The sequence below is a fragment of the Macaca nemestrina genome, chromosome 6 (genome assembly GCF_043159975.1).
Source record: "Macaca nemestrina isolate mMacNem1 chromosome 6, mMacNem.hap1, whole genome shotgun sequence".
NCBI lineage: Eukaryota > Metazoa > Chordata > Mammalia > Primates > Cercopithecidae > Macaca > Macaca nemestrina.
In genome coordinates this window covers 98,683,517-98,698,639 of record NC_092130.1, presented here as the reverse complement: position 1 = coordinate 98,698,639, position 15,123 = coordinate 98,683,517, and the positions used below count along the sequence as shown (strand labels likewise).

Sequence of the window (15,123 nt, the reverse complement as noted above, 5' to 3'; positions counted from 1 at the left end):
ACATTTTCACACCCATGAGTAGTTCCAGAGTGAGTGTGTGTAACCATCACACCACACTCTCTCAACAAACCACACAATAAACCACTTATCTGCCATCTTCCTCCTAAAGAAGTAGGAAGTAAGTTTCGCCCTTTCCTTACACCTTAAACACAATTAAAAAACTTAAACAATCAACTTTCATGGTTTCCCCAAACTGAATTCTCCCTTCTTAGTTTTCTAAGTTAAGTTCCAATTCTCCTACTCTCTTCAATGTAGACTTTAGTAAGATTCCTCGCTGGCCTTCTCCTCACATGCCACACACACACTTTCCACTCACCAGCTCCAACTACAATGTCCTCAACTAATGACTCCCAAATCTACGTCACCAGCCCAGGTATCTGTCCTGAATACCTTATCTATGTATCTAACCGCTCAATGAATGCCTAACTATCAATTCAAATTCAGCAGATCCAAAATAGACCTCAACAGGTTCCCTCCTCACTCCAAACTTACTCTATCCATCCGTGTTTCCAGTATCACAGAATTCTAGCATCATTCACATACTTGTCCAGTCCAAAAACACTGGTGCAGCCAACGTGATCTTTTTTAAAAAATAAATCGTTTTATGTTGCTCCTATACTTTAGCACTCCTAAGTGTGCAAACCTTCATGATAAAATCCAAATTTCTGAGCATGGTATGCAAAACTCTTCATAATACAGACTCTGATTACCTCCTAACCATCTTTCATCAGTCAGTCCCTCATTTCCTCCCAACTATGTGCTCTTGCCATACTGAATTGTTTCCTGTTCCCTAAATAAGCCATAAATCCTTGCCTCTAAACTAGCAGTATCCAATAGAATGTTCTGTGATAACAGAAATAATCACTTATCTGCATTAACCAATATAGTAACTGCTAGCTACATCACATACATGAAATGTGGCTAGAGTGGCTGAGAAACTGAATTTTTTAATTAAATTAAATTTAAATAGCTACTTTTGGCTAGTGGCTACCATATTGAACATTACAGCTCTAAACCTAGGTATATGCTATTCTTTCTGCCTGGTATACACAGGTATGTGTGGAAAGTCCTCATCAGTGCTACTATCTAACATCATTAGTATTCATTCTTTTGCAAGGTTATTCTATTTATGTAGTTAATAATTAATATGGTCCATTCTATATAAGATACTATTTAAATCCTTTAAAGGAGCTAGCTACATAACCTCATTTGTATACCTTAGTTGTTTACTTTCCTAATAGCTAATAGATAGTAGTTTAACTACAATTTGTCCTAAAAGGACTATCATTTTAAGAAATGACCAGGCTCCATGCATTGGTAAATGAAACAAGTAAATTATAATGTCATATTATAAAAGCATATAGCTTTACTCTAAAAACATATGATATACACACACATACATATAAATATATATGTAAAAGAAAAAAGGCTAAAAGATTATACAATATTAACCAATTTCTTCTGGATGTTGAAATCAGGGTTGTTATTTTTCAGCTAACATGTATCTGCTAAGTTTTCTAGAAGGAAAAGGGGATATCAGCAATTCTCCAGCAATTTTCCTTCTCTCTACTGCATCATCTATTTTTCCTCCTCTACATCAGTTGGTTCCATCAGCAAACAAGATAATACAGTTTATCCTACCTTAAAGAAAAATTCCTTGACATAACATTCCTCTCCAAGTGCTGCTCCATTTCTCTGCTCCTCTATACTTAAAAGCAAACTAACGGCCAGGTGCGGCGGCTCACGCCTGTAATCCCAACACTTTGGGAGGCCGCGGCGGGCGGTTCACGAGGTCAGGAAATCGAGACCATCCTGGCTAACACGGTGAAACCCCATCTCTAATAAAAATACAAAAAAAGTTAGCCAGGCGTGATGGCGGGCGCCTGTAGCCCCAGCTACTCAGGAGGCTGAGGCAGGAGATTGGTGTGAATCCGGGAGGCGGAGCTTGCAGTAAGCAGAGATCGCACCACTGCACTTCAGCCTGGGCGACAGAGCAAGACTCCGTCTCAAAAAAAAAAAATAATAATAATAACCATACCAATTACAATTCTTCTCCCTTCTCTCTTAAGCCCACTCATGAGGTTTTCAGCCCCACCAGTGCACCTAAACTGCCTGTCAAGGTCACCAAAGTTCTGCCCAGTGACAAATCCAAAACTCCCTTCTCAGTAATCATCTTACTTGGCCTGTGTGCATTATTTGACACAATTACTCCAGGAATGTCCCAGGACTGACTGATTCTGACCTCCTTCTACACTCACTTCCTCGGTGTCTCATCCAATCCCATGATACCTGATGACACCCAAATTTATACTTCTAGCCTGACTCCTCCTCTAAGCTCCAGATTCTGATTTCCAACTGCCTATTTAGTATCTCCACATGGATGCCTAATCGCATCTCAAACTTAACATGCACAAGCTCTTGGTCCCCTCCCCCCTTTAAAAAACAAAAACAAAAACAAAAACAAAAAACTTCTCTTTGCACAATATTCTTCATTTTAGTTGACAGCTATTCCAAACTATCAGCAAATCTCACTGGCTCTACCTTTCAAATATATCCATAACTTACCCACTTCTCTCCACTACCACCAATCTGATCGCCTTCTCTTGCCTGAAATACTGTAACAGTCTCCTTGCTGGTCTCCTCACCTCAAATCTGCAGTCTACTCCTAGTTCAAGAGGCAAAATGTCCCTTTAAAGGGTAAACAATCATTTCACCCCTCTGCTCAAAATTCTCCAAATGGCATTCCTTCTCACTCAGAGTAAAATCAAAGACCTTACAATGATTTTTCAAGGCCCTACACAATCAGGTCTCCATCTTCCACTCTGCCCCTTATCTCTCTGCCCTCATATTTTACTAATTAATTTCCCCCACATCCTTCTTGACCACATTCTCAACCTAGGCTTTAAAAAACTTGCAGAAACCCCATTCCAAGAATAAAGTTGGGTGATGCCTAGCTCTGCCAACCTATGATTTTGGAAACACCCTACTATGGTTTCAATGTGTCCCCTCCAAAATTCAGATGTTCAAACTTAATGGCCAATGTGATGGCATTAAGAGGTGGGGCCTTTAAGATTTAGTCATGAGGGCTCCTCCCTTCATGAATGAGATTCAGGTCCTTGCAAAAGAGGCTTCACAGTCTTCCATCCTCTCGCCCTTCCACCTTCTGCCCAGTGAGGACACAGCATTACTCCTCTCCAGAGGATGCAGCAATAAAGGGCCATCTTAGAAGCAAAGAGCAGCCCTCACCAGGAAACTAAACCTGCCCGTGACTCAATCTTGGATTTCCTGGCCTCCAAAAATGTGAGAAATAAAATTCTATTCTTTACAAATTACCCAGTCTCAGGTTTTTTGTTACAGCAGCACAAAACAGAGACAGGGCCTTATTCGTTCTCTCATTTGTCCAGCTACCATGCCAACTCACTCAGCTGAATTAAGGACACTAGACTTCTAATTAGGTTGGTTCCTATCAGCAATATAAATAATCAGTCCATCAATAAACAGATATTGGCTATAAACTGTTCACTTTTGTAGATCTATTAAGTCTTTCCAGCTGATATGCTAAATAAGCCTTCTCTAAATACACGAACCAACGTTATTCATAATAATATGAAATAGAGGAAAATCATTTCCTTCTTGATTATTCCACTTTAAGCTCTTCATTTTAAATTTTGAATTTGGACTGCAGGCAATTTGTTTTTGTCAGTAGTTCATTTATATACACGAGTGCAATACTGTCAAATTATTTCACTATAATACATTTGTCATTCCATGGGCATTTATAACTTTTCATGCAGCAAAAAAGAACATTTCAACCAACCATCTGTCTGCCTTTTTCGTGTGCTTTAATCATTCAGCTCTGGTAATGTTGTTCCAAATACTAAATATTATTTAAAATAACATAAAATCTCACATCTTATGATTTAATGGTAAAGTTTGAAATTTAATTTTCAGAGTTTTCTCCTCAAATTTTACCAGATCAGTGATTTTAAAAGTAACATATCCTACTGTCAAGAAAGAATATTTTCTTGAATATTTATTAAGACAAAATGTAAAAGTCAGAACCGACTCTCCTTCAAGGAGATATGCAAGCAAAGCAAAATAAGATCAAAGGTTTTATTATCTGTTGGAAAGTAAGACTCTGTTTACAGGCAGTATTTCATCAAATTTCTATTCAATGTAGTAAAATCTTATTTAATTTGAAATATATTTCAGGAATTAAATTATATTATAAATGGAACCCCACTGCACCACTGAAATGACAATCCTTAATTTGAATAGTTGGCCCTTTGTAAAACTAATGGTCTTTATGAAGACAAAAACAACTAGTTTAGCTGCTAGGAATGCACTGCAGATACTAGTATACAGTTTCTTCTTTTGTTTTTAGTCACCTTGGAACAAATGCTGAAATTTACCTTAGTGAAAAATAAATAAAATACTAAAATTTCCTAATAACTTAATGTACCCCTTGTTTTAAAAAAAAAAAGTAGGATCCAGTTTACATATATAGCAAGCAACTATGTTAACAGCTCTAACACCAGATCTAATGACCATAAATTTCAATTAGCTAAACATAATTAACAAGACAGATCAGTTATCAAAACTGGAATTATTAGAACACAAGGTATTTAAATCTTCAGAACTTAAAGATGATCAGATGTATAACAGTATGCTAAAAAAATCATGACTGAAGCACATTTTCATAGCAGCAACCCTGAACTCCTGAGCACAAGAGAAAGGAATTTACAATGAGGAAGGAGCCCGTGCCTCTTCATGTCATGCTTATGACTCAGGGCACCAACATTTTCAACATCTCATACTAAAACATCCTTAACATTTCAAAATTCCAGCATTCCCATTTTCTTCGGTAAATCACTGTTTACACAAACAAAGGCTTATAACAAATAATTTTCAAAAGGTATGTCACACTGAAAAGTTGAATTACACAATTTAACATTAATTGTATACTTGAATTACTGACAGTTAGTTCACATTAACCTTATGTCTCCAAATAAAGTCTAAGTTTCTTAAAAACAAGATAAAGATCTTATAATTGTTATGTATTTTTATGGTGAAAACACAGAGGAATGAACCATACATATGGAATGATCCAAGATTTGGAGGTAAAGATGCCTTTGAAGACGGGGATAAAGACTAAATAAAAATCCTGATTGTAAGGTTCATTCCATACCTACATGACAATTCCCAGTCAGTTAACTCTAACCACAGCAAAGACCCAAGCAATCCCATGGAGAAAATGGTTGTTCTGAACCTATACACAATTAGCTCCAGGGTGATGCTGTAATACAAAACAATGGAAATACCAGATGAGGATTTCCTTCTGCATAGGGTCCACTGAATCAGTCGTGCTTCATTTTTTAACAACACTGGCTAATGAGAGAGCAAATGTTAATGGAATCTAAATCACTGAATTGAGTAAAAGGATCTGAAAATATTTAATTAAGCAAAATTACGAGCCAAACACTTTGCTAGGCACCTTCACACAAATCATAGTCTTTAATATGAGCAGAATGTGTGAACGATTTATGTACATAAACATTTAAGAAATATTCACTGAGCAACTACATAAACTGAAAATACAGAATGAGATAAAGGTTTAAATGAGAAATACTAGGATAAGCAAAAAGAAAGTGGAGCAAGCACTAAACAACTAGACTGTGAAAAAATGTTAAATGAAAAAAAAAACACCCAAAAATATGATACAGACACTAGTTAAATTATTAATAAAAAATGGACTTAAACACAAATAAGTTTAGAACCCCATAGAGAGACACAATGACTTTTTGAGGTATGTCAAATATAATGTGTTACTATTAATAAAATTGTATTTTTAATAAGGTATATTCAATAACATCACCCTAAGTAAATGAATCTCACTCAGCTGCATTTCTATATGCCTTCCTGAAAGACACAAAAAGTAGTGGAGATAAAGTCAGAGTTGCTATAATTGCATACAAACCACAGACACATGTAATCTTCCTACTGGACTCTCCTGAGAATCACTGATATTAAAGGTTAAGAAGGAATATGATAGAGTTTTCATGTTTGATATTATAAAGTTGACAATGAATAAGATTTAAGTTAAAAAATAAGTCAGGCTTTACTGATGCAATCCAAATACACTGAGTTATATTACTGACTACAGGAAAGCATGCAGTCCTTTGCTTGGATCTAAATTAGCTCTTTGAATCTAAACAAATGAAAAGCCCACCCCAATTTCAACAGGGAGTAAAAATGCTACCTTTCAAGGTGTTCGGGAGGTACTGCATTGCTAAGTTACTGGCCGCTAAAGTCACCTTTCAATTGTTAAACCCAAAGGCCTCCTTTCAGCCTTCATTCTATTTGTCCTTACTCTACAACTCCTGACATAGCTGAACATTTCCTTCTTTTAATTTTCCTGTTAGCATCTTCTTTTTTAAACCTTCCCGTGGTTTCCCATCCCTGTGAGCTCTGTCTCTTTTTCTAGTTCTTCCATTCATATTTTATATCCTGGTGTCCCCTAGGTTTTGTCTAAACTGCCTTCTCATCTAACAAGAAGTCTTCCCTGGGTGATTTCATCCATTCCCATACTTTACTGCCTACTATTCAAAATTGTGATGTCTAAATATCCACCTCATCTGAACATGCTTTTTCTTTTGCAAATCTTCTGGTTTCTACATACTCTGCTTAGCTAAAGGATCCATCTTTCCTCCACCTGGCAAAAACCTCAGGCTTCAAGATCTAAAATGTCACTACCTCAGTGAAGTCTTCACCAACTTTCCCAAATACTGTTAGTTAATACCCTAGTTTAGAAATCACTTTGAAGTACACCATCTTATGAGATCCTCACAAAAGAGGCAAGTATTGTCACATCCTGTCTAGAAATGAGGAAACCGAAGTTTGAAGAGATCAGCAACTTGAACAAGGAAGCACTACTACAAGTGGAAAACATCAACTTAAATCCAGGTCTTCTGACTCTGGGCCCAATGTTTTTTGTTTTTTTTCCCCGTTTTTATTTATAGAGACAAGGTCTCACTATGTTGCCCAGGCTGGTCTGGAACTCCTGGGTTCAAGCAATCCACCTGCCTGGGCCTCCCAAAATGCTAAGATTACAGGCAGGGGCCACCACTCCCAGCCTCATGTCCTTTCTAATACACCATGATGCTCTTAAAAGAAAAGAGATTTACAACTTTAGTAGCTTTACTATTGTAATTAAGAAAAATTAACTAGTCTTGTCTGTTTGTTTCTAGAAATTAATTCCTAATTAAATGTTTAATCCAGTAATAGAATTATTAAAATTACTTTTAATTATACGCACACATACCCAAATTGGTTAAGATAAAAGAAGTTTGTTTTTTTTTAATGAAGAAAAATAACTTAGAAAAAAACAGAAACAATAGAAGTTGAGAACATTTCAAAAAGAAGGAAGGGGCCAGGCACAGTGGTGCACGCCTGTAATTCCAGCACTTTTGGAGGATGAGGCAGGCGGATTGCTTGAGCCCAGGAGTTCAAGACTAGCCTGGGCAACATGGCAAGACCCAATCTCTACAGTAAATACAAACATTAGCTGGGCATGGTGGCATGAACCTGTAGTCTGAGCCACTCGGAAGCCTGAGGTGCGAAGGATCAGTTGAGCCCGGGAGGTTGAGGATGCGGTGAGCCATGATTGCACCACTGCACTTCAGCCTAGGCAACAGAGTAAGACATGTCTCAAAAAAGAAAAAATGAGAGTACAAAAATAAGTTCTTTACATTTTAAATAAAGACATTAAAAATCTTGAAGCAAATAATCTAATACACAGGCCTTTTTAGTCAATAAATGAGGTATAGGATCTACTTTCATAAAGTCATCTAGTTCTGGTTCTGTTTGAAGGGAGGAGAGGATAAATAATACTGATAAATAAGATTAAATTCATAAAACAAAAATCTAATACTATGACTAGGAAGTACCTAGGCATCATTGAGATGGTTAGTGAAGGATCAGAGAACACAGAGCTCTAGGCCAAGAAGCCAAAGAGCACAACAGTAGAGGGAGTTGCAGCTGAAACATTACCATTTTGCAGCCATTGAGGAAGACAGGTTCAGGAGATTGATCAATGGTTGTTAAATGTAGAAGTGGTCAATTTAAAAAAGAGCAAGACATCTGCATGGTCTCAGTGTCTCCCCACAGATAATTTGATTTAAAAAAAATAGAAATGATACAATAGAGAAACTGGACAACCCTGTGACTAGGAAAATTAACATCATGAAGATGGACACCCTACGCCTCCAAATGTAATAGTTTGAGAAGCACGCATCACCTATGGTAGTATTCCGGCCAAGGATACATAACCTGAATCTAAACATGAGGAAACACCAACAAACCCAAAAATTGATTAACATAAAATAAAATAATAGGCTTGCAATCCTTAGATATGTCAAGGTCGTGAAAGACAAAAAAGGCTCAAGAACTACTCCAGATTAAAGAAGACTAAAGAGACATGGCAACTAAATTAAATATATTATCTTGGACTGGATCCTGTACTTGAGGAAAAAAATTCTTGGGAAAAAAGAAAACACCTTTATTGGAACAAACGATAAAATTAGATTACATACTATAGATTGTACACACATTAAATTTCCTGAATCCATCAACACTGTAAGTTGCGTAAGAGACTATCTTTGTTCTTAAAAGTTACACATTGAGATTTTAAGTGTAAAAGAACATGATGTAGGGGCCGGGCGTGGTGGCTCACACCTGTAATCCCAGCACTTTGGGAGGCCGAGGCGGGCAGATCACAAGGTCAGCAGATTGAGACCATCCTGGTTAACACGGTGAAACCCCATCTCTTCTGAAAATACAAAAAATTAGCCGGGCGTGGTGGCGGGCGCCTGTAGTCCCAGCTACCTGGGCGGCTGAGGCAGGAGAATGGCGTGAACCCAGGAGGCGGAGCTTGCAGTGAGCCGAGATTGCACCACTGCACTCCAGCCTGGGGGACAGAGCGAGACTCGTCTCAAAAAAAAAAAAAGAACATGATGTGTACAACCGAGTCTCCTATGGTTCAGAAGACACATAACATGAATACGTATACGTGCCTGAATATGCATGGGGAGAGTGAGTGACAGAGACAGTAGGCAAGCAATGTAGCAATTTTTTTAATTGGTAAATCTGCAAAAGGGTTGCTCTCAGTGCTACTGTTGCAACTTTTTTGTAAACTTGAAACTATTTCATCAGAGTAAACCATTAAAAACCAGAGCTGAGGAAACAGGGTGAGCTTCAAGTTTTTTACATAAATTATGTCATTCGATTTTTTTAAAAGGCAAGTAATATTACAGTTTTATAAATGAGAAAATGTGGACTCAAGAGAGATTTAATGACCATTTCCAGAACAGGGGTCTCCTTGTTTCTGTACAATTCCATTAGATTGCAGGTCAACAGCCAAATGTTTCTAATCCCTGGAAGCTTCTTTGGTGGTACTACTTAGAGCTATTTAAAGTTTTAAAGCTTTCGTGAGTTGTATGCGCTCACTAATAAAAATACCATACATTTCATCAAGTAGTAAGTAGACATCGAAACTTTTGAGAGAATGGGCTCTAATATTAGAGCCTCTGAGTTCAAATTCAGGCAGTGCAATGTTCTAGCTTTGCGGCCTTTCCCAAGTTAACGATCACGCTCCAATTTCCTCACGTGTAAAGTGGGAGCAGCTGGTAATAACCTGCAGGGTTGTTAAGAAAACTGAATGAGATAATAAATGTAAAGTGGTGCCACAAACACTCAATAAATATCTTTTGGGGAACACAATTCAACCATGGTTATTTGCATATATTACATACCACCTCTAATCAATTAGCTACTTTTATTTTAAATCCAACCTATTAGGTCACCTCAAGAGCACTGGTCACAGAGTCAATGGCCATAAGTTTTTTGGGTTTTTTTTCCAAATCAGGTCAAAATTTGACAAAAATCTTTTTCCTTTTTTTTTTCTTTTTTTGAGACGGAGTCTCACTCTGTCACCCACTAAAGTTAGAGTGCTATGGCGCCATCTCGGCTCACTGCAGCTTCCACCTCCCAGGTTCAAGCGATTCTCCTGCCTCAGCCTCCAGCTGGGATTACAAGCACGAGGCACCACGCCCGGCTAATTTTTGTATTTTTAGTAGAGACGGGGTTTCACCATGTTGGCCAGGCTGGTATCGAACTCCTGGCCTCAAGTGATCCGCCCGCCTTGGCCTCCCAAAGTGCTGAGATTACAGCCGAGAGCTGCCGTGCCTGGCCCCAAATCTGACAAAAATATAAGAGAAAAGCCGGAAAGAGGAGAGTAGCCGAAACAAGCAAAGTGATCGCGATGGGTTTAGGAAGGTGATCTGGCGTGCTAAATGGCGTTTCCGGAGAAATCCGAAAACTATTGCTTTACAGAAGTATACTAAAGAGCTGCCCTGGGTCTGGAAACCCCTTAAGGGATCAAAATGGATGCAATGGGTATCCTTCTCCAATGACACCCCTCACGGGGTGTTCACAAACCATAAAAGTAAATTAATTTGCAAAACAGATTGATGCCAATTTACAGGTTAATTCAGTCTAAACATTTTGCTAACAGTAAAGGCAACAAGCTCCGTACTTGCTCTAGAACAATGGATCACCAAATGCATATAATGAAAAATTATATGAAATGAAAATGAAAAGTTACCTTACTTTTAAACTTTTCTAACCTGGGAAAAAGGAAACGAAAATATTGTATCGTACGTACTATCTATATGATTTTGATCCTCAATACAGCCAAAATGTAATCCCAATTTCAAGTAGTAGCACTTTCTAGACTACCCAATATTGTTAGTAACGTTTAATTTAAATTTTAATTATACCCTCTAACATATCTGCAAAGCTACCAGCACAGCTATTCTACCTTAATTTAGCATGAATTTAGCGACAGACTATTATGTGACCATATTGCTTAGTAATGAAAGATTTAAAATAAGAGAAACGTAAAAATGATAATTGTGGTAAATTTAACCACTACCACCACCCCAATACCACCATCCCACCCCCCAAACAAACAACTTGGGATTTCTTTCCATTTCTCTGTGATACTTTTTACAAAACTAAGTGTACCTTAACATTCGTTTTTAAACTTCACATTATTAATTTGTAAAAGTTTAGGATTTGTTCATAGTAACACTCTTAAAATATTTTCTATTCATATGCTTATTTTGGATTGGTGTTTTTGTCTGTAGTGCAAAGGATATAATCCAAGAACACTGATACTGGTATAAACCAATTTGTCCATTCAAACAGCCTAAACCCACCTCTCTCCTCCTACACTCCGGGGTCACAAAATAACTTCCCACAAGCAACACTCGCACTCTCACCTTGACCAAAACACTCGTTTCACCCTAATCAGGGAATGTATCAAAGTCTGATCCGGCGAACGATAAATAAACTTAGAAGACTATGCTCAAAATTCAGACTCCTGAGCCCAGACCAAGTCCAATTCAATCAGTGTCTTCAGGGGTGGGATCTAAGCTCACCAAGCGGTTTCCTTTTCACTAAAGTTTGAAAACTACTAGAGACCCCTACACACACACATGCCCCAAACTCCCCCAACTCCCACCACCGCCAACCAACCCCACCCATCCACCCGTGGGACACGTTACCGCCCAGCTCTGCTCAGATCTCAGGGCGACCCCGCTCCACTCCAGGGAGCCCACCCGGCGCCCACTCCTCCGAGTCCCCAGCTCCTCCCTCCCATCCCCGTACCCCAAACCTTTCTCCTCACTTCTTCAAATCGCTGCTAAAGAGGCCGAAGGCCCCCGAGGGGGAAATGGTTGAGGTCGCCTCCTGACCCAGCTCCGTCGCCTCCCCTCCTCCGGACTGCTCATTGTAAGAAAAACTGTTGCTGGACATTGCCGCGGTGCTGGCGGGTGCGGGGTTGGTCCTGCCGGGGGTTCTCTCCGAAAGGTTCCAGTCCAGAGGGCACCGAACAAAACTAGTTCGCGTACCGAGGAGCGCGCGCAGGCGCTTCCGGACTCGTCACCGCTCCCTGAGCCGACCTGGCAGTCCACCCCCTGCGCATGCGCAGTGTGCGGGAAGGCAGGATACCACCCGGGCCGTCCAGGCCTGCGCGGACTTCCCTGCTCCGGGCTTTAGAGGTAGCTGAGCGGCTGCGAGCCTGGCTGCGGAAAGGGAGGCAGCGGGTGGCGAACTGCCAGGCTCCCGGCCCGTGAGGGGTGTCATTGGAGAAGGATACCCATTGCATCCATTTTGATCCCTTAAGGGGTTTCCAGACCCAGGGCAGCTCTTTAGTATACTTTTGTAAAGCAATAGTTTTCGGATTTCTCCGGAAACGCCATTTAGCACGCCAGATCACCTTTCCTAAACCCATCGCGATCACTTTGCTTGTTTCGGCTACTCTCCTCTTTCCGGCTTTGCCTTACTTTCATATCCACCCGAAACAACTTTTCTCCCAGACTTTAAGGAGGCCTCTCCCAACGATGGTTTGGAGGATCCGCACAGAAGCGACCATTCCATCCTTGCAACGAAAATCTTGGAGGCAGACCGGCGCGGTGGCTCACGCCAGTAGGGCACTTCGGGAAGCCGAGGCGGGCGGATCACCTGAGGCCAAGAGTTCGAGACCAGCCTTGGCAACATAGCGAGACCCTGTCTCTGCAAAAAATATAAAAATTAGCCGGAGTGGTGGCTCGCGCCTGTGGTCCCAGCTACTGAGCCTGAGGTGGGAGGTTCACTCAAACCCAGGAGGAGAGGGTAGCGATGAGTTGAGATCGCGCCTTTGCACTCCAGCCTGGGCGACAGAGCGAGACCCTGTCTCAAAAAAATTAAAAAGAACAGAAAACATCTTGGGACCACCAGTTCCAGTTTAGAGCTGAAGTGGTGCGTCCTACTGGCGTCTAGCTACCAAAAATAAAATGGACCACCTTGCGCGCCAGGAGCGGCTGTCATCTGACACTTCTGTGTCCTGTCGCCGTCGTGTCACTCACTAATAGGCACTAGGGAGCCTAGGAGGGATGCTTGCCTGGCCCCGGAGTAGCTCTCTCCGGGTGCTGGCACCCGAGAAAACCTCTTTCCAGGAGTGACTTCCCCCAGCCCGCCTTCTCGGTTGGGTTTCAGAGCCTTCCCTCTCTTCTCCCCAGTGCCTCCCGTCCAGGTAGGCGTTAACTCCCAAAGCCTTGGCGGCCAGGTACTGAAACTGTCAAGGGATTCTACCAGGTAGAACGCGAACATGGAGACCGGCAGCCTCTGGGAAGGCGGTGGGGCGTTTTCAAGGATCAAAGTATGATCTCCAAGTTTCAAAAGGTCAGACTGTCACTGTGGAAGCACGCACGAGGGTGGCTCTGGGTGGGAGAAGAAGGAATGTCCTCCAAACTTCATCGTCTGGTTAAATATTGGCAGGTTTTTAATTCGACTGTTAGAATACTGCTCCGGAGATCCAATGATGATCACCTAAAATGTGTTTGTCAATATTAATGATGTTAATTAATAACATTTCATCTACAACTGACTATTGATAATGAAGATGAGGATGATCATAGATAACTATATATTATTATATAATCCTTAATATATACCACAAACTATTCAAAGTAATTTTATATATATTAATAGTAAAAAGAGTTAGGCTTTGGTTACTTTATTTGTAAAAGGAGAACATTGATATACACATAGCCTGGAAAATATCTGACACATACCTGATTATAGAATTTCTTGGTTTTAGAGTTTGTGCACTTTTACCAGATATCCTAAATTTTTTTCCAGCATAATTTTAGCAGTGTGTAATCTTCTTTCTTCACATTCTCACAAACGTTTAGCTTTCTAAAAATGTTTTATTGTCATCAATATGATATGAAGGAATATTATTTGTATGGTAATTAATTTTCATTTTCATGGTCATAATGAACTTGAGAATATTTTATGTGGTTACTCCATTTGCATTTTATTTCCTGGGAATTGCATATGAACCTATTTATCCACTTTTACACTGAGTAGTTTTTCTGATGGACTTGAAGAGTTCTTTGTCCTTGAGTCTGTTATTTTTAATTAACTGCTTGATTTTACTTTGTAATATTTTTATTTTTTCACACAGACTCAGGTAGGAGACTGACCTACAATATTGGGGTTTTGGGTTTTGGGGGTTTGTTTTTTGGGGTTTTGTTTTGTTTTTACATTGTCCTTGAATGGTGTGGATATTAAGAATATCTATTCTTCAAAAAACAGGTATAGGTAACTTTTTCTCTGGAATATTACGTATAAGATACAGAGCATATATTCCTGGATGAAATAGATAAAACTTTCTTTTTATCACTAAAAAAAAAAAAAAAAAAATGAGAGCATTGACAAGAAGGGACTTGAGGCCCTTACTGCCTTAAAATTCTAAGACTGTATATTCTTACAGAAAGATAAAAAATAATAACTCCATGGGCTGTGGTCTAGCATTCCCATATCTCTAGAATTGAAAAATCTTTTATATAGCCATGAAGCTTTCTGACAGAGGAAAAAAATCACACTTCCAACCAGAAGAAACATTAACAGAACTAGAAGATTACTCTCTGACACCTGTTACCAAGCCAAACCAGATTTTCTGTTTCCTTCCAGCATATGTAGTGTCTTGTATTACTGCCAAATAAGTTGGATATTTTTTTTCAAAAACTATTTTCCCCCTAATACTTAACAAAACCTTTATCAAATTTTCTGTTTCCGTTTCTGTTCATCTAACCTTCATGATATAGGTGTTAAATGTGGTGTATATATTTTCAAGCTTTTTTCTCTAAGCGTAGAAAAATAAATGATAGATGTGCATATTTCTCCAAATACCAGTTAAAACCATAATATCATTCTGCATGTTACTACATCCCACTGTTTTAAAGATCTACATAGTATTTCCTTTCATAGGTGCATCTTTATTTATTTAACCAATAGCCTGCTGATACACATGTAAATTGTTTCCAATTTTGGACTATTATAACAACTTTGTCAATGCATGTCTTCGCACCATGCCGCCACTATTCCCATTAGTTAAGATTCCAAAAGTCCAATAGCTAGAACAAATGATATGCGCAATTGAAATTTTAGTAGATATAGCCAAATTTCTAACCTGAAAAGAGAATACCAACACTTTCACCAATATTTTTCCGTTTCAAC

The 15,123-nt window shown here is 39.3% G+C and overlaps 1 protein-coding gene across 5 annotated transcripts in view; it reads right to left on the bottom strand.

Moving 5' to 3' along the window:
• The window catches only part of LOC105475102 (adaptor related protein complex 3 subunit beta 1), a 300,089-nt gene extending 288,081 nt beyond the window's left edge, over positions 1-12,008 (bottom strand). For 2 of the 5 annotated variants that reach the window (XR_011624903.1, XM_071098785.1), the window contains exon 1: positions 11,747-12,007. Coding sequence is in view for 4 of the 5 variants with exons in the window: in XM_071098785.1 (XP_070954886.1) it covers positions 11,747-11,874 (128 nt within the window). In the remaining variant the exon portion in view is untranslated. Of the gene's footprint in view, positions 1-11,746 lie in introns of all 5 variants that reach the window. The other 3 variants (XM_071098787.1, XM_071098786.1, XM_011730100.2) reach the window with 2 other exon arrangements.
• Between the last annotated feature and the right edge of the window lie 3,115 nt (positions 12,009-15,123).